General features: G+C 34.3%; 1 protein-coding gene and 1 pseudogene across 6 annotated transcripts; both read left to right on the forward strand.

Annotated features, from left to right (window-relative positions):
- Positions 1-469: 469 nt before the first annotated feature.
- Positions 470-18,327, forward strand: LOC142606969 (GDT1-like protein 5). Of its 6 annotated transcripts, none has more exons than XM_075778353.1 (13): positions 470-711; positions 821-889; positions 4,683-4,742; positions 4,861-4,908; positions 8,357-8,445; positions 8,554-8,590; positions 8,668-8,715; positions 9,015-9,083; positions 9,166-9,210; positions 9,299-9,360; positions 10,234-10,306; positions 10,399-10,490; positions 11,004-11,467. In XM_075778353.1, exons 1-12 carry the CDS (start codon positions 694-696, stop codon positions 10,468-10,470), a joined length of 690 nt encoding a protein of 229 aa, XP_075634468.1. In that variant the 5' UTR covers positions 470-693; the 3' UTR covers positions 10,471-10,490; positions 11,004-11,467. The 6 variants fall into 6 exon arrangements, with proteins under 6 accessions (XP_075634468.1, XP_075634467.1, XP_075634466.1 ...); XM_075778352.1 differs by having other exon boundaries at positions 10,399-10,484; XM_075778351.1 differs by lacking the exons at positions 470-711; positions 821-889; positions 4,683-4,742; ... (8 more) ...; positions 10,399-10,490; positions 11,004-11,467 and adding exons at positions 13,067-13,197; positions 13,344-13,412; positions 14,287-14,346; ... (8 more) ...; positions 16,642-16,733; positions 18,137-18,327.
- On the forward strand, positions 3,750-3,934 carry LOC142608507 (small nucleolar RNA U3; annotated as a pseudogene).
- Positions 18,328-18,799: the final 472 nt, after the last annotated feature.

An 18,799-nucleotide genomic window follows, 5' to 3' on the forward strand; every position in this document is an offset into this window, starting at 1 on the left:
AGACTTGAGGGACTAATTGTGTTCATTTAAAACTTGAGGGACTAATTGTGCTCATAGGGTAAACTTAAGAGACTAACAATGTAGTTTTGCCTAATAGGAAATATGAATAGATGGATAGCTGATGTTAACAAAATATAATTTTCAAAAGTAAAATCTAAATTATAAAACCGGATGTAAAATTTAAAGACTGTTAAACTTTAAGGATGCAATTTGCAATTTAACTTATAAAACAAACAAACAAACCAATAAGAGGATGATTTATTATGTAAAATAAATAAATAAAGAAAAGAAAAGAAAAGACGAGGATAATTGATTTGATAAAAATTAAAATAGTAACTTGGTTAATTTATTAATTGTATTTTGGTAACAACTGGAGTAGTTATTATATGGGTAAAGTGAGTTTAGATACAATACAGGGCAGATGCACGAGACACGGAACACAAAAGTCAAACACAGGCACACATCCTCTATATTATAATCATTTAGCTGATTTAAAAATTTCAACTACTCTCGGCTTACCATTCATGCAGCAGAGACTCTTCTATATACAGAATTAGAGGGAGCGCAGAGAGAGAGAGAGAGAGAGAGAGAGATAATCGATATCCAACGTCTTTCTTTCACGCTCTCATCTCTCCCAAAAATCTCCCCTAGGGTTTCTCATTCTCTGCTCTCTCTCTTTTCTTCAGAGCAAAGATGAGCTCAGTCGTGCAGGTTCTTTCACTAATTACTCATATCAACCTATAAGCTATGCAAAAAAATGTTACTCTGTTTTTGATTTTTTGACAATTCGTTGTTTTTGTTGTTTTGATTGGTTAATCAGGGTTTCACCAAGTCGCTAGCTATGACTGTGCTCTCTGAGATCGGCGACAAGACCTTTTTCGCCGCCGCGGTTAGTATTATACGCTATTACTATTTGGATTGATTCTGTCGCCACTTCTGTTTATTGCTTTGGGAATCTGACTCTTCTTTTTTCGGAAAGCTTTGGGTCTTATTATATTTGTATGATTAATTAATTGATTTTCACTATTTTAGCATTTTGATAGTGATTCTAATTAGATTACAGGTATTGCAATATATATACATATTCGTTCAGAGGAGTTTAAAAAATTATTTTTTCTTATCACATTGAATTCTTTTTAATAAAGCTTAGCATCTTTCTTTTTCTTTTTTTTAAATAAGAATTATGTAGCTAAGCTAAGCACTGTTAATTGGCTGGCTCGGGCTGTGAAAATTAATCCCACAGTATTGTCTGAAATTTACACAGTAATTACCTGCGTTAGCATCTTCGTTCTTGAACGATTAATTTTTATTCTATGGTTAATACTTTAATCCAGAACCCAGGCGGTTTTTATTCCAATGAGCTGCAACCCATTTCTCTTAACCCTTTACCCAATTGTTTTAAACTTGCCTACCCTGGTGGCTTTTTGCAGTAAGGAAGTTCTATCCCAATAAGATCTGTTGTAATTCTGCAGCCCATTTTTTTCCTCTGTTGGTTAACACTTAATCCAGCTGCCTTCCCTAGTGGTTTTATTCTGACGAGATGTGTTGTGATTCTGCAACTCATTTCTTGTCCCCCTCTGCTCTAATGGGTAACACTTTTTTCTGATAAGTAATAAGCTTCATTGATAGAAAAAACAAGTAAAAAAAAAAAAAAAAAATCAAAGCACACAGGACGTGTACTAAGGAAAGCTGGATACAAACAAAACTAACAAGTATAAAAACTACATCTATCAAGCAAATCGGACAAAGAATTAAAAGAGAGAACACCTGAAGCATTTTATCCTCCCAAACAAAGTCTGGAAGAAAGAAGTCTTCAAGTCTTGAATTGATCTTTCAGTTCCTTAAAAAATCCGAGCATTCCTCTCCCTCCTAATACCCCACATCAAACAGTGAGGGACCATGTTCCAGATCACCCCATTTCTATGTTTACTAAACTTGCCTGCTGTCGGTTCTATTGGTTAACACTTTACTTAAAAACTGTTTCCCTAGTGGGTTTTTTTTTTTTACCTGCTATATAGAAGTCTACACTGATGAGATGTGTTGTGATTCAGCAACCCATTCCTCTAACCTTTATGCTCCATTGCTCAGCAGCACTTAACCCAAAAGCTTCCTTTCCTGGTGGTTTTATTTCTGTAGATATGTTCTTTTCTGCTGAGATATTTGTGATTCTCTAACTCATTTCTCTTAGCCCTCTGTTTATCGGTTAACACTTCACTTGGAAATTGCTGACATTTTCTTTTTCTTTTGTTTTTTTCATAGAGAAGTTCTGTACTGATGAGATGTGTTTTGATTCTGCATTTATCAGTTAACGCCTTACCTGGAAATTGCTGAATTTTTTTTTTCTTTTGTTTTTTCATAGAGAAGTTCTATACTGATGAGATGTGTTTTGATTCTGCAACCCATTTCTCTTGTCCCTATGCTATATGGCTTTGAAATTAACCCCAAAATGGCTGTTCCTTGTGGATTTTTTTTTTTTTTTCTGTAAAAAATTCTCTTCTAATAATATATTTGTGATTTTGCACCTCATTTCTCTTGTCTTCTTAATCTATTGTTTAGCACTTAACCTAACCTGAAAAATGCCCACCCTAGTGTTTTTGCTGTAAAGATGTCCTATTCTAATGAGACATCATGTGATTCTGCAACTCATTTCTGTTACTCCTCGGCTCTATCTAGTGGTTTTATTGTTGCAGTCTCTTCTGATGAGATATTTGTGATTCTGCAATGTATTTCTGCTGAACCTTTACTTCACTCGGAAATTGCCTACCTAGGTATTCTTTTGGCCATAGTGAAGTTCTATGCTAAAGAGATGGGTTGTGATTGTGCAACCCAACTCTTGCCTCTATGCTCTATCGCTTAGCACTTGACCTGAAAGCTGCCTTTCCTTGTGGTTTCATTGCTGTAAATAAGTTCTCTTCTGATGAGATATTTGTGATTTTGCAACCCATTTCTCTTTTCTTGTTGCTCTATTGTTTAACACTTAAGCTGAAAATCAAGTGCCTACTTGTTTTGATAATTTTTTCTGGTTTCTTTTTTTGCCATAGAGAAGTTATATACTGATGAGATGTGTTGTGATTCTGCAACCCATTTCTCTTGCCCTTGTGCTCTATTGCTTAGTGCTTGACCTGAAAACTGCCTTTCATGATGGTTTTATTGCCATAGAGAAGTTCTCTTCCTATGAGATATTTGTGATTCTGCAACACATTTTTCTTGTTCTGTTGCTCATTGTTTAACATGCTATATTGCTATAGAGAAGTTCTCTTCTGATGAGATATTTGTGATTCTGCAGCCTATTTTTCTTGTCCTGTTGCTCCATTGTTAAATAGTCAACCTGGAAACTTCCCACCCTAGTGTTTTTTTTTTTCTTGTAGAGAATTTCTATTGAGAGGAGTTGTGTTGTGATTTTGCAACCCATTTCTCTTGTCCCTATGCTCAATTGGTAAACACTTTAGTCAAAATTGCCTACTTAGGTTTTTTTTTTGGCTGTAGAGAAGTTCTATGTCAATGAGAGGTGTTGTGATTTTGCGATCCATTTCTCTTGCCCTATGCTCTATTGCTTAGCAGTTAGCACTTAACCCGGAAACTGCCTTTCTTGGTGGTTGTTTTTCTGTAGAGAAGTTTTCTTCCAACGACATATTTTGTTGTTCTATTGATTTATACTTAATTGCCAAGAGCCCTGTAGCTCAACTGGTACCTTCTAATGTTTCCAACAGAGATGTCTACGGTTCAGATCCTTCCTCATTGTAATTATTATGACCTTACTTGAATGAGATCTGTTCTATAGGCTTGTACCTCTATATCCTTGTCCACTAAGGAGATAGGACGTGCGATCAGAGCATGATTAACGGTCTTGATGTCTTTGTATGGGACCCCGAATTGTAGAGGATCGTTCCCAGCTTGGTCTCGGTTAGTTGGGATGGTCATATGGTTGTCTGATAGGCTCTAGTACATTTATTCTCAATTAAAACATTAGGGGCTAAAAGCACTCAACCTATAAATTTTACTTGGAATAGTAATGGTTCAGTGGTTGGGTGTAATCTATCTAAATAGCAGAACAAGGGTTCGAGCCTCTATACTTGCCAATTTTATTTTTTGCCAAGAGTGTTGTAAGTCAACTGGTTGACACCTTCTGGTGTTTCCAATGGAAACATTTAGGGTTCAAATCCCCTCTCCTCCATTGTAACTATAAAAAAAATATAGAATTGTCCTCTCCAAAAAAAAAAAAAAACACTTAATCCAGCAACTGACGACCTGTCTTCCCTGGTGGTTTTATTGCTGTAGAGAAGTTCTATTCTTAGAGACATGTTCTGATTCTGCAACCCATTTCTCTTGCGCTTTATTCCAGCTAGGTTGTTCTAATTTTGATGCTTTTTGCTGGTAGAGCCTAGTGTTTTTACCAAATTTTTTTGATGATTCAAAGTATATATTAAAAAAAAAAAAGATGCTGTGTTCTCAAGGGTATGTGATGATAAAGTGCATATTTCTCTGAGTAAAGGACTATTTTACTTGAATGGTTGGTTAATATTTGGGCTAAGCATCATGTTGTTATATAGACTTTTTATTGAATTTCCTCTTGTAAGTTACTTTGAGTGAAAATCAGAACCCTGAATTCGTGCTTCTTTTGACATAAATGCTGTTTCCATTTGCTTCATTTTTTCTAACATTGTGATCGTTGTTTTTTTAAGATTCTCGCTATGCGTCACCCTAGGAAACTTGTCTTGTCTGGTTGCCTCTCAGCTTTGATTGTAAGTTTGTTTCTTGCATCTATTACCCTTTTTTATTTATTTATTTTTAATTGGTTTTATTTCTGATCTTTATCAAATTTAAGGCCTCACAGTGTTGTAAACTTTTGTTGATTCTTAGGTGATGACTATTCTTTCTGCTCTTGTTGGCTGGGCTGCTCCAAACCTGGTTAGGATTCTGTTTCTGTTTCATTTCTTAAAATTACGTGTCCTTGAGGATTAACCTTTATCTTGTCCTAAAATTACTTGTCCTAAGTATGGTGATTAAGCTACATGTCTGATGTAGAATACTAGTCAATATCAGAGAATCAATAATTTTTGCTTGAAATTTGCATATTTAAGAAAAGGATGCAAAGTGATTAAATTCATCATGTGGTCCTGAGTTTGAGTCGTTTCCATTCTACCGAGGTGGTATATGGTGTTTTTGTTGGAAAAATACATATTTGTATCGCATATAAAACATACGTAGCGAAAATTTAACGGATCTACTTCACTCGCAATCGATAACATGAACTATGTAAGTTTTAGAATTTAAGAACAAGAGAGCGTACCTTGGTGTAGTGAATTTCAAAACAAAGATCAATAGTACTTGGGAACAGTTTTAATCTTCACTTCAATTCCACTTTACGCCCAAGAAGTGTTGTCTCTCAATCAGTTTTCAAGGGGAGAATTAGAGAGTGTCTTACACTCACCTACACACCATTACATACTCATACATAAAATTCTGTATGTTTCTCCCTTTATAACTAACTGATTATCTAATTGAGTTGACCTATTGGACCTTTCTAATTGGGCTTTAGTGTGTGGCTTGAAGTAGGACCAAAAGGGACCAATAAGACACTAGCTCCAATGGGCCTTGGGCTTTTCTATTAACTATTGACAAGTCCAAAGTTACCATTAATTATATTTAATACCACTATATAAATATAATTGAACACTAGGCCTTATTTATAAATTATATTCCAAGACTTTATTATGTATACAACCCCTTCATAAAATATTCGTAGTAATACAAAGTCATAAATGTAGATTCTAAAAAAAAAAAAGTCATAAATGTAGACTGCCATTTTGAAGATTACTACATTTTAATCCTTGAGTACTCGGTTTAATCCTTTAAGTTATTCATCATATATTTATGAAATCCAATTTCATAAATATATACTTTAGTTACTATTTACTAAAATAGTTAGGCCTAACATTCTGAATAACAAACCCATTAAACTTATCTCAAGAGAATATTTTGTATCTCCGTCAAGAGACTATGAATTCTATCTTGAGAATATATATTCTATCAACACTAAATGTGGTTGCCCAACATACTGAGGTTTTGACCGTAACTTTAGATTTCATTCTTGATATATCAAAACAACCTACACTTCATGATCAGGTTCATTATTCTCTCAGGATTAAGAGTTCATGTAAATATAAGTCGTTAGTTTATTATTCATTTGATAGTCGTTAGGAGAATAATAAGTCTCACAGCGGTCCAGTGCAATATGTTTTAACTCTTAAAACATATCAACATTTCAACTAGAAATCACCATTTTCATGATCAAGACAAATCATCTTAGTTGATATGTTATAGTCTTCGCAGATAAAATGCCCAAATTCATCATCGACTACGAACTACAATTTTGAATTTACAAAGAATTTGTGATTTATTTCTTCTGTGACTAAATCACATATAATGCATCTCATGTACTATATGATAATGTTCCATATTTATGTTATCATCATTTTAGATAATAATAAAATAACTTTATTAATCACAATATAATGTCATACATAGCATCATACAATAAGATTTAAGGGCACTAAACCTAGCAGTTTCCTCTGTTGCAGTTGGAAAACTATATACTTTTTCCATTCTACCTCTTATTTAGAAGGTTAGAAATTTAAATTGTTGGGCCATACTTATTGAGGAAGAGCATGGACCCATACATGGGGTGATTAAATTTATCCTTTACTATATGCTTAAGCATTTGAAAGTAGTGGTAATTTATCAGTTTGTGCATTTAATAAATTAGGCTATTCAAACTAAATGAAATTGAACTTGATTTTTCTTCTGTTAAGCTTTTTATTTTATTTTTTAAAATAAAAAAAGCAATTGCAATTTATTAAAACTGAAATGCATATACTGGAAGTATAGGCTAAAAAGAAAACAGCAATAGTAAATGACTTTGATACCCGTTCAAAAACTGTCTTTAGAAAGAGAAACTCGAGATTTGGCAATGTTAACTCCTTCCCTCAAACATCCGTTAATTTCTTTCTTTTCAAATGCACCGCAAAATACATGCTGGGGCTGCCCCACAAGCTGTCACACATCTACATGTTCCCATTACTCCACTACAAGACTCCAACATAGAGTTGACAGAATTTGCATAACCCAAGCAAGCCCAATTTGGCAAAAGAAAAAAGCCCACAGATTAGAACCAATAGGACAATGCAGCAGAAGATGACTTTCTGTGTCACCATCTGATTTACACATACAGCACTAATCTGCTATAACAATATCCCTTTTACAGAGATTACTTGTCGTCAGAATTTTTCCTAGGGCCACCTCCCAAACAAAAAAAAGAAACTCTAGGCGGGGGAGAGTTTTCCAAATTTGCTTGGTATTGGACATATATTTCATATTTTTATTCATGATTAACAATGGTCAACATAACAGTTCTCCATTGCTCATCTGGATTTGGATTTCAAGAACTAGATTTATGTCTCTAAAATTAGTTGAACTAAAGGAAAAGAAGAAGGTTCATAAAACTTGCTTAAATCGTGTTGAGCATCATCACTGCATCATCATGCTAAAAGTGCTGTTAATCGATTTCATCAGATTGGTTGTTATGAGATAGTACTAGCATAATCAACATCTAAGCTGGCTAATATGTCACCGATAAACAGTCCAAAGTTCCAGCAGTTGTTTCTGAAAACACAAGGTGGCATTAGGTTTTGTTTCTTGGCACAATGTTCTAATGTACATGAACTGCAACAGTTGATGCTAGATGTTGCAGCCTAAGATCTTTAGTACAAATATCGGTGTCAATATATGCTATTAACAATACTGCTGAAGTTTTTGAGTCTTATTTTTGTTGTAGAATGTAGATCCAAGCTCAGTTGTCATGGGTGATAGGTTTAATCACATACTTTACAACTTATGGTCAAGTGCATGTATCTTTTGAAGTTGTGTGAAATAGGTCCTCACCCCTTTGTTACTTTAGTGTTTTAATATGTACATCACATCAATTTCCCCCCACTTCCATTTTATTTGAAGATTTTTTGTCTAAAAATGAAATTCTTTTATTCGATCTATTACCAATACTAAAATATTCCCTTGTTCCATACTTTTTGATATTATAATTAATTGAACCCATTAAATTGTTTTTATCTTGAAATGAATCGAAATTGATAAGGAGTTGTTCAATGATGCTCGAACATGTACTTGTTGTGAGTGCCTATTTATTTTCTATCGGTATCTATGGCTTGATCACAAGTCGAAATATGGTTAGAGCCCTTATGTGTCTTGAACTTATACTAAATGCAGTTAATATAAATTTTGTAACATTTTCTGATTTTTTTGATAGTCGCCAATTAAATGCTTTGTGATGTAAATTATGCAGATCTCTCGTAAATGGACTCATCACATAACAACATTTTTGTTCTTCGGGTTTGGGCTATGGTCTTTATGGGATGGATTTAAGGATGAAGGGTAATGGTTCATTCCTTTCATTAAATCACTTGTTTACTGCCTTTTGCATGAACATGAGTTTGTATCTAAAAGATTTGTACTGGAATCTAATCTTGGTTCAACCTATAGGGAGGCTGAAGAGTTGGCTGAAGTTGAAGCAAAATTGGTTGGTTTTCTGACTGTTATTTCACTCCTAATATAGTTTTGAGGGCCCTTTTTGACTTACCTTTATGATTTGACTAGAATGCTGATTGGAAGACTAACACAGGAACCACCAAAGAGAATAGTAAGGTACAGCATTTTACGTTCTTATGCATTTTAATGGCCTAAAATGATTTCCTCTCTGTTGCTCTCTTCCTGTGTCTTCTTTTCAGTGACTGTTGCCATGTATCTCATTTTGCTAAACAGCAGTGACACTGTTGGAATCCAGAAGATTCTGTACTCTTTACATGTTTGTTAAGTCTTGAGTCATCTTTAATGTTGTAATTATGGTGATTGAGTGGTGCATTATGCAATTAGGTGCCTTTTTAACTTATCAGTGACACCGTGCTTGTCTGGACAATTTATAGCAATTTTGATTTTCTTTTCAGGATGGTGATAAAATTAAAAAGCAGAAACGGCCATTTCTCTCACAATTCTTTTCGCCAATCCTTTTGAAGGTTGTATTTCTATGGATTACTAAATGTAAAATTCAGCAAGGCTAACTTGCACCTAATCACTTCCATCACTTTTTTACTGCAGGCATTTTCTATTACTTTTTTTGGTGAATGGGGTGACAAGAGCCAGGTAAGCAATACCCAAGGAATGCATTGTTTGTCTGTGAGTCATTATTACATGGCCAACCATATGTTACTGAGCCTAATTTTCTTTTCAGCTAGCTACCATCGGTTTGGCTGCAGATGAGAACCCATTTGGTGTCGTTCTTGGTGGAATTCTGTAAGTTATGCCTATTTATCTATTCTGTTTATACGAGTCTTGCTGATGTGAACCCCTTCCAGTTATTATCCATGTTATTAGAATTTTGTGAGTATGTGCATATAAAAGATGTGGACATGTGATTTGGGATATCTTCATTGTGCAGTGCCCCATCTATGGTCTATTTTCTAGTGTCAGATGCTTTGAATTTCTTAAGAGGTGGAAGATTTTCCAATAATGTTTTAGAGAAAAAACAAAAATCAAATATTTAATCCTATTAAGCACATCAAGGGTCTTAATAGCAGTATATTTGTATATATCTCATAGACAGTCAAAATATGAAGTGTTTGTGTTTGACACATCACAACATGATCATAGGTGTGCCATATTTGTCCAACACAACATGATGATGAATGTGTGATATATCTTTTCATGCCTCTTGTCTAGTATTTGTGTAACAGGTTCCTCCAACAAAGTAAAACAGGAACATCTTCCTAAATTTCTGTGTTTACAATGTGATGTTGATTTTATTATACATGTAAGTACATGTAGCCATGTCAAGCATGTTATGTTGCACATGCACCTTATTTTGCCTTCGGTATACAAATAATAAAACCAATTTTCTAGTGCATTGAGGTATGGGGTTTAATTTAATAATTCCTACAATCATTCGTGAACCACCCTTGATAGTCGTACCCTTTTCTGTCTACATGGTCCCATACATTTATCTGTTATATCTACTCTTATGTGTTTCTGTGCATGTTTGCCAGTGTTCAGAAATCAAGGCGTGCATGTAGGCATGTTGACCAACATGTCAGACATGAAGGCCTTAAAAGTCTTTAAATCTGTATGTTTATCTCTGGTAAATCTAAGTATGGTGTTTCATTCTTTCAGAGGACAAACATTGTGTACTATTGCAGCTGTGCTTGGTGGCAAGAGCTTGGCAGCTCAAATATCTGAGAAAATAGTAAGTTGGGAACTTGAATCTACTGATCTTTTCATCTTAGTCATGGTTGTGGCAAGCAATTTGTGACATCCTTTTTCTTTTCCTTTTTTCAGGTTGCACTCTCTGGTGGAGTTCTTTTTATTGTTTTTGGGATTCAATCTTTCCTTTCAACGGTTGATTCATGATGCCTATAATCTTGGTAATGGTTAGTAATATATTGGCATTTATGTTACATGTTTTAGGAAATATGCTAATTAGAGTGGTATGGTGGGAGAAAAGTCGGTGTACCTATCTTAGCCACATCGAAAGGATTATGTATTGCTAGTTAGAACACATTTTTGCTGGTCCCAAGTGATCATTCCAAATTGATTTCTGTGGTGAAATTTTGTACTGCTGTGGGCAATGATTTCAAAAATTGTTTTCCATTCCAAGCATGACTCTCTCTCACACGCACACAGCGCACACACAGAATGCAGGATTCTAACAAACCACATCACAATTGCCTCTTGAGACAATGCTAAAATTGGTTTAGCAAGGAATGATATGATCCTTTTTAGTTAGGGTGTCCTGTTAGTTGTGCTTTGGGGAACCCTACTAATTAATTATTTTTATTTATGCGTGCCCCACTGCGTGCGCACTGAACACACACACACATGTATAGATACATGCATTGCAACTCTGCTGATGACTTTGTCTTGTGACAACTGCTTGCATTCAGGGGTTGAAAGATGGATTCTTGAACTAAAGAAATTATACTCTTGACAGTGTGAGAGTTAATCATGTGACAAATCCGATGAATTATCACTATTTACAAGAACAATGACTTAAACCACGTAAGAACTGTTGCAGATAGCTATAGTATGTTATACAAGATCAAGGCTAAAATGTCTTGTTGGCATCTATGGCATCACTATATTGCATTTTCCTCTTTCCTCTGCTATGATGTATGCCACTATTCAGATATATTTAATCAGAGTAGGCATTTTGTTTTTTTTGCCAACTTCACAACTACAAGATGCAAGGCTAAAAATCTAAAAGCTACTGTTTTGGCAAGGTTTTGTTTGAAGTTTGAACTAGTTGTAGCACATTAGAGCATTTGTTGGGAACGCACATGACAGGTCCCTGTGTGTTGCTCAGTGATATAGACATGGGGCTATATCTCAATATATCCATATTTTGGAAGATCTGGCTTTTTCCCGTATTATAGTATAATTATACTTGGTATTGAAAATTTAAAATTGACTAGGATTATTGATTTGAGAATGTGTTAATCAAAGATGGTTTGATGCATCCTTAAGTAGTCCTCAACTAATCTTTGCTACTTGTCTAATAATCGTTTATAGTTTCAAATGCCACTGCTTATTCAAGTTTGACTCGATTAACAAACGACAGTGAAATGAAAAGATTTCATTGCTTCTAATCTCCGAGTTGTCAAAATGTTCTCTTATTAGTGCCACTAATCTATTTGCTTAGCTAACATATTTTAAGCCTCGCTGATTTTATTTGCTTGACATGGTGCTGAAGGTATCCATTGCAATTGAAAGGGAGATATGAATAGGAACGAGCGTACCCTGCCTGATGGGGGCAATAAAATAGGTTGCATGTTGGGCAATAAACTACTTGAGATGGTCTTATGATGTTGCATGAATTACCTTATGGATGGGTTTACCGTTTAATGATGAATTACCTTGCATGAATTACTTTTTTCACTTTTTACTAGCAAAAATAAATAAATAAATATATAAGTTTAAATATAAATGCTAGTACTTTCGAGCAAAAAGGTAATTCACAGAAGTACAAGCTACCGAGCAAATATTGAAGTAGTTTCGAAATTTCCTTAAGAAAGGGTGAAGCAACCAAATTATCTTTCTTCTCACATAAATAATAACTGTCCACCGTCACCTGTTGAATCTCTCACTCACATTCAGAGCCTGCCTGACTGCCATGATGAACTCAAAACACCGTTGCACATCTGGAAAATTCGTGCGATGTGGGTGGGTGTGTTGCTATTGCATATGCATTGATAGGGGAACTTAACGTTGAGGCCAAATTTATTTTGGGGGAGGGAGGGAGGGAGGGAGGGAAGAGGAGGAGGAGGTTGCATTTGGGGAATGTGAAGGGACATCTGAGGGAGGTTTTTCTGACTTTCATCAGCTACAAATGTGGTGATGATTTATTATATTATGTAAATGTGATGATTTATTATTTTATATAAATTACTTATAAACAATGATTCTTTTTTATTATTTTTTTAAATATATGAAAATGACAAAAGATTAAAGAAGGGTGGAATTGAAAATCTGTCCTAAATTAATGGAAATCTTCCGAACCATGAAAAAAAGAAAAAGAAAAACAGCACTCACTCACTCCCATGCACATGTAATCCTAGGAGACTTGTCAGGAAATCCTCGTATCCGCAGAATCGAAGGATTACCCATTGGCAATCTTTGCTTTAAGAGTCCAATCCTAAAAGCATCTCTTTCTGGCTTTGTTTTTATTTTTTTATTTAACTATATTCTAGGATATGATAATTAGGCGCCAAACCGACATTAATAAAATTAAAATTCTCTCTTCCATTATATAAAATAAAATAAAAACTCTCTTTCTGTCTCTCTCTGACTCTCCCTTTGCTATTTTATTATGGATTTTGCTAATGTCTGGCACACAATAATAAATTATTTTTAAAAATAATTTTTCAAAAATTAAAAAAATGTTGATAATTTTTTTAATTCTTAAAAAAATATTTTCAAAAATGTAGAGCTCACACGTTAACCACTCTTTTATTATTATTTCTCCTTAGTCAACTATACACGGTAGAGAATGGGTGATACCCTCTAAGAAGTGACTTTTAGACTCCTCTGACCAGGTTTTCTCTGTGATAGAAGAAAGCAAACATGAGCTCGCTTGTACAGGTTCATCATTTATTTACTAATTAATCATGCTAAATCTATCCAACTGTTTCATCTATATTGGATTTATATTTGTTAGCTTACAAATTCATACGATTATATATGTATTTTTTCTATTAACAAAAAAAAAAAAAAAATCGGTTCATTAGGGTCTCATCAAGTCGCTTGCCATGACTGTGCTCTCTGAGGTCGGCGACAACACATTTTTCGCCACAGTGGTTAGTTACCTATGCATTGCCTTTGGTTACTTTTGTAATTAAGAATCACTGATACTTCAAACTAATCACTGTATCAGTATCAGACATAATCTTGCATAACAAAAATTTCTCTCTCTCTCTCTCTCTCTCTCTCTCTGTTTTCTAGAAAATTTTCTATCTGTGAAGCTAATGAGTACTTCTAATTGGCTTTCTTACATGGAAGTTTATCGTTCCTTTTAGCTTTTGTTTTTATATCTTTTAAGCTAAATCATAATATGTACTTAATAAATTTTTTTTATATTAATTAATTAATAAAAATTATTTATAGCACATCATATCCTAAAATTTGTATGAGTGTTTCCTAATTTGGCTAATGTTTATGTAGCAGTGCAGTTTGAGAGTGATTTTAATGAGTTTTTCAAGGTTACACTATATTTGTTCAAAGGAGTCAGGAAAAAAAAATTTAAATTGATCTTATGAAAAAAAATTACTTATAATCAACTTGCATGCAGAGACATTGTTTCAGTAGTTCATGAACATAAAGCTAGACCTTTTTATTTTTGGGTTGTGTCAATAATAATTGTGGAGAATTACTGTTTGAAGTAAGTTACTTCCGAATCCTGATTGGTTAGTGCACACGCATGTGCGGATTAATCTTCACATTATTGGCTGATGTTCATACTGGACTATTCGTTACAATGGTTTTTCTTTGTTTTAGTACTTGTATGTATTTTTGGGCTGAGCATCATGTTGTTATGTTATGTAGAGTTTTTCCTTAAATTTTGCTTTATAATAAGGTTCTTCAAGTGAAATTAGAACCCTGATTTCATGTTTCTTTGACATAATAAATGTCCACTGGCTTCACTTTTTCTAACATTATGATGGTTGTTTTAAGATCCTGGCTATGCGTCACCCTAGGAGACCTGTCTTGCTTGGTTGCCTCGCATCTTTGTCTGTAAGTGTCTTTTTAGCATCTATTTTACTTATACATATACATATATATATATATATATATATATTTAAAAAAAAAAAAATTTAATTTCAGTTCCAATTTTTGATCAATTTTAAAGGCCTCACAGTGATTGAAACATTTGTTAATTCCTAGGTGATGACTGTTCTCTCTGCTCTCGTTGGCTGGGCTACTCCTAATCTGGTTAGGATTCTGGTAGATTGCTAAATATTTCGCAAACAATGGTAGATTGCAAAATATTTTTTTTTTAAAAAAAAGTGGCATTTGGCCATTCTAACAGTTCTCTGTTGCTCATATAGCGTTGGATTTCAAGCATTAGATTTATGTTTCCAAGATTGGTTGAGAGTACAGCAAAGGAAAATAAGATTCACAAAATTAAATTAAATTAAATCTTGGAGAGCATCATGAACATGCTGTCATGCTTAATGTGCTGTTTAGTTATTCTATCAGTTTGAGGATTATGAGATAAAAGTAGCATTATCAGTATCTAAGTTGGCTGAGATGTTGTAACTGATAAACAGCCCAAAGGTTCTGCTGTTGTGCTGAAAACATAAGTTGGCATTAGGTTTTGGTTCTTTATGACTATAGGCTAATAATGTTTGGATGTACTGATGTACATGAATGCTTTGTGTTCTTAAATCATGCAGATCTCTCATAAATGGGCACATCACATAACAACATTGTTGTTCTTTGTGTTCGGGCTATGGTCTTTTTGGGATGGAATTAAAGATGACGGGTAATGTTTATTTCTTTCATTCATTCACTTCTTTTCTGTCTCTTGCACATGAGTTCTCATCTAAAAGATATGTCCTCTGAGTCTATTCCTGGTTCACCCTATAGAGATGATGATGAGTTCGCTGAAGTTGAAGCAAAACTGGTGGGTTTTCTGACTGTTGATTCATGCCCAATATTTAACTCAAGGCCTCTTCTTAATTTACCATTATGGTTTGATTAGAATGCTGAATTGAACTCTGACAAAGGAACTACCAAAAAGAAAAGTAAGGTACGTCATAGCACAATCTTCTGCTCAATGCCTAATGTCCTAAGTTGATCTCACCTCTTTCAATCTCTCCCTAAGTTTTCATTAGTGATTGTTGTTATTTGTTTCATTAAGCTAAAAAATGATAATTATCTGTTGGAAATGTTCAAAAGTTCCTGTGATCTTTACGTGTTTGTTAAGTCCTAAACATTTTTTATTTTGTTATTATGGTGACTGGTGCATTATGTAACAGGTGCTTTCATCACTTATAATTTATAAGATACATCATGCTTCATGTTTAAACAATTTATAGCATTTTTTTTGTCTTTCCTTGCAGGATGATGATGAATTGAAAAAGCAAAAACGATCGTTTCTCTCACAATTCTTTTCACCAATCTTTTTGAAGGTCGTATAACTATGGATTATTAAATTTAAAACACAACCATGGCTAACTTATGCCTTACCATTTTAATCATGCTCATACTGCAGGCATTTTCTGTTACTTTTTTCGGTGAATGGGGTGACAAGAGCCAGGCAAGCATCACCTAGGCAATGCATATTGTTTGTCTGTGAGTCTTGTTACTTTGTCAACTATATATCACTGAGCTTAACTGTCTTCTCAGCTGGCTACCATAGGTTTGGCTGCAGATGAGAACCCATTTGGTGTTATTCTTGGTGGAATTATGTAAGTGATGCCAACCTATATATACATTTATCTATTGGAACTTCTCGAATATTTGAGGTTTACAATGTGCCTTGTTTGTTTTCTTAGACAATTCAGTACAGGTAGCCATGTCATGCATGTTATGTTACACATACAACTTATTTTGCCACAAGATATACAAGAAGAAAATTCAACTTTTGTATGACAGTTTTTTTCTAGTCTTTTGCACTATGGGAATTTGATAAACGCCAACAACTGCACAGAACCACCTGTGACACTCATGCCCTTGTTTGTCTGTATGGTGCCATCTTTTTATATTTTTTTGTGCGTGTGTTTGTATTAGATTGCATTAAGAAATTAAGGAGTGATGTGTATGTGTGTCCTAGCAAGTCAGACATTAAGGTCTTATAATCTTTAAATCTTCATGTTCAACAGTTCTTTTGTAAATCTAATTGGTGTTTGTTTCCTTCTCTCAGAGGACAGGCACTGTGTACTGTTGCAGCTGTCCTTGGTGGGAAGAGCTTGGCATCTCGAATATCTGAGCAAATAGTAATTCGGGAACTTAGAATCTATTTATCTTATTATAGTGACAGTTGTGGTGAACAAGTTGTAACACCCAAATTTTATATTTTTGCAGGTTGCACTCTCAGGTGGAGTTCTTTTCATAGTTTTTGGGATTCAATCCTTTCTTTCAACGGTTGAGTCATGATGCATATGATCAAGGAATTGGTTAGTAATATCCTTAATGCATTTACTTCATACATTTTAGGAGATTCGTGCTCATTAGAGTGGTAAACTTCCCAATCCTATTTTAGCCACATGTGAAGGCTTATATTATTGTAGGTTTGAACAAATTTTAGCTAGTCTCAAATCATAATTCCAAACTAATTTCAGTGGTGATTTTTTATACTGTAGAAAATGATTTCAAATATTCTTTTCTATTCCAACAAGCTCTCTCTCTCTCTCTCTCTCACACACACACACACACAGAATTGCAGGATGCTTGAGCACCACATCCAAATTGCCTATGGAGAATTGAAACCATTGGTTTAGCAAGGAATGATATTGTCATTAAAATTAGGGGGTCTTATTATTTGTGGTACCAGGGACTGCTATGAATACTGCTTCCAACATTTGCACACTCACACCCATGAACACCCAAGTTATTGGAGCTAGCTAGGCAATGCATGTCAACTCTACTGATGGCTGTATTGTTTATATCGCTTGCATTCAGGGGATGAAAATCCTCTATTGAATAAAATAAATTATAATTTGACATTGTGAGAGTTACGCTCTTTTGATAAATCTGATGAAATATTATTACTTACAAGAGCAATGCTTTAATCACAAACTGACAAAAGAACATTTAGATATTAAGTATGTAGACTTGATGTTGCATGCAGGCTGGTGTTGTTGAAGTTTTCTTTCTTTGTCTATAAATTCTGGTTCATTGAGAACCAATGTGTTCATATATATATATATATATAGAGAGAGAGAGAGAGAGAGAAAGAGAGAGAGAGTGGGTGGCATATGTGTGCATTTCTAAGAAAAAAAAAATGCTGAAATTCAAGGTCTATGTTGAGTTTAAGTGGAGGCAATAAAACCTAAACTAGTGATATGCTTGAAGATTTAATTCCATTGAACTCTCTTGTTTGTTGAGTTGAAGATTGGAAACACCAAGATGTGCAAATTTGATGCAAGGAAGATGCAATATATGTCTTATTAATTTATTTGGCTGTGTTTACATATATAACCGTTGCTATGTCATTCATGGAAATTATTGAAGCACAGTTAAATCAATATGAAATTTGGACTGCATTTGGTTGACATTATATTGTGGGTGTCTAAATGAGTTTACATTGTGGTTTTCCTTTTTTGGGTAAGTTACACACATACCAGATAGGAACACCATTTTCTATCTTGCTTTTATATAAGGACAAGAGATGCCATGAACTAGAGCTCATTGGGTATATCGTGGAATATTATTGTTTGAGGATTTCATACGATGATCTTATTTTTTAGAGATACAGTAATTATAGAAATTTTGTTGCGATTCACAGGTTGGTACCTAGGAACTAATATACCATCTAATCTGATGCAAGAATTTCTATTCAATGTTATTTTTATTACAGGTAACACATTGTAGAGAGATCAAGTTGGATCATGCGGCGGCTTCATTTCCCCTGTTTTAAATTTTCCACCTTGGATATGTTTAATATGTTAATTAGAACCTCTCATGTATAACATTTTTGAGTAATTTGTACCGTGGAAAATGCATGTAATGTTTGATTTACTTTTGCAATATGAATAGCGCATTTAACTACTTTGAGGTTGAAAGCTGAAATCATTGATTTTTTGGGGATTTCTAAAGTCAAAGAATATGGAACTACCTTGGTCTCCCTGCTGTGATTGGGAGAAATAAAAAAGCAAGCCTAAATTATATAAAAGAGAGATTTTGGAGTAAACTCCAAAGGTGGATGGAAAAATTATTGTCCCAAGTGGGTAGAGAGATTTTACTCAAAGCGATGGTTAAAGCTATTCTAACCTTCGCAGTGAGTTGCTTCAAATTGCTTATTGGGTTGTGTGATGAGATTAAGGTGCTAATAATGAAATTTTGGTGGGGACAGAAAGGGGAGTAGAGAAAGATCCATTGGAAGAAGTGGGAGGTCCTTTGTAAGCCGAAAGCTTTGGGTGGAATGGGATTCAAAGATTTGGTCAAGTTTAATGAAGCTATGTTGGCAAGTTAGGAATGTTATTTCACCTGCGATGTTGTGGAGAGTTGGAGATGGTAAAAA

Source organism: Castanea sativa, chromosome 8 (genome assembly GCF_040712315.1).
Source record: "Castanea sativa cultivar Marrone di Chiusa Pesio chromosome 8, ASM4071231v1".
Lineage (NCBI taxonomy): Eukaryota > Viridiplantae > Streptophyta > Magnoliopsida > Fagales > Fagaceae > Castanea > Castanea sativa.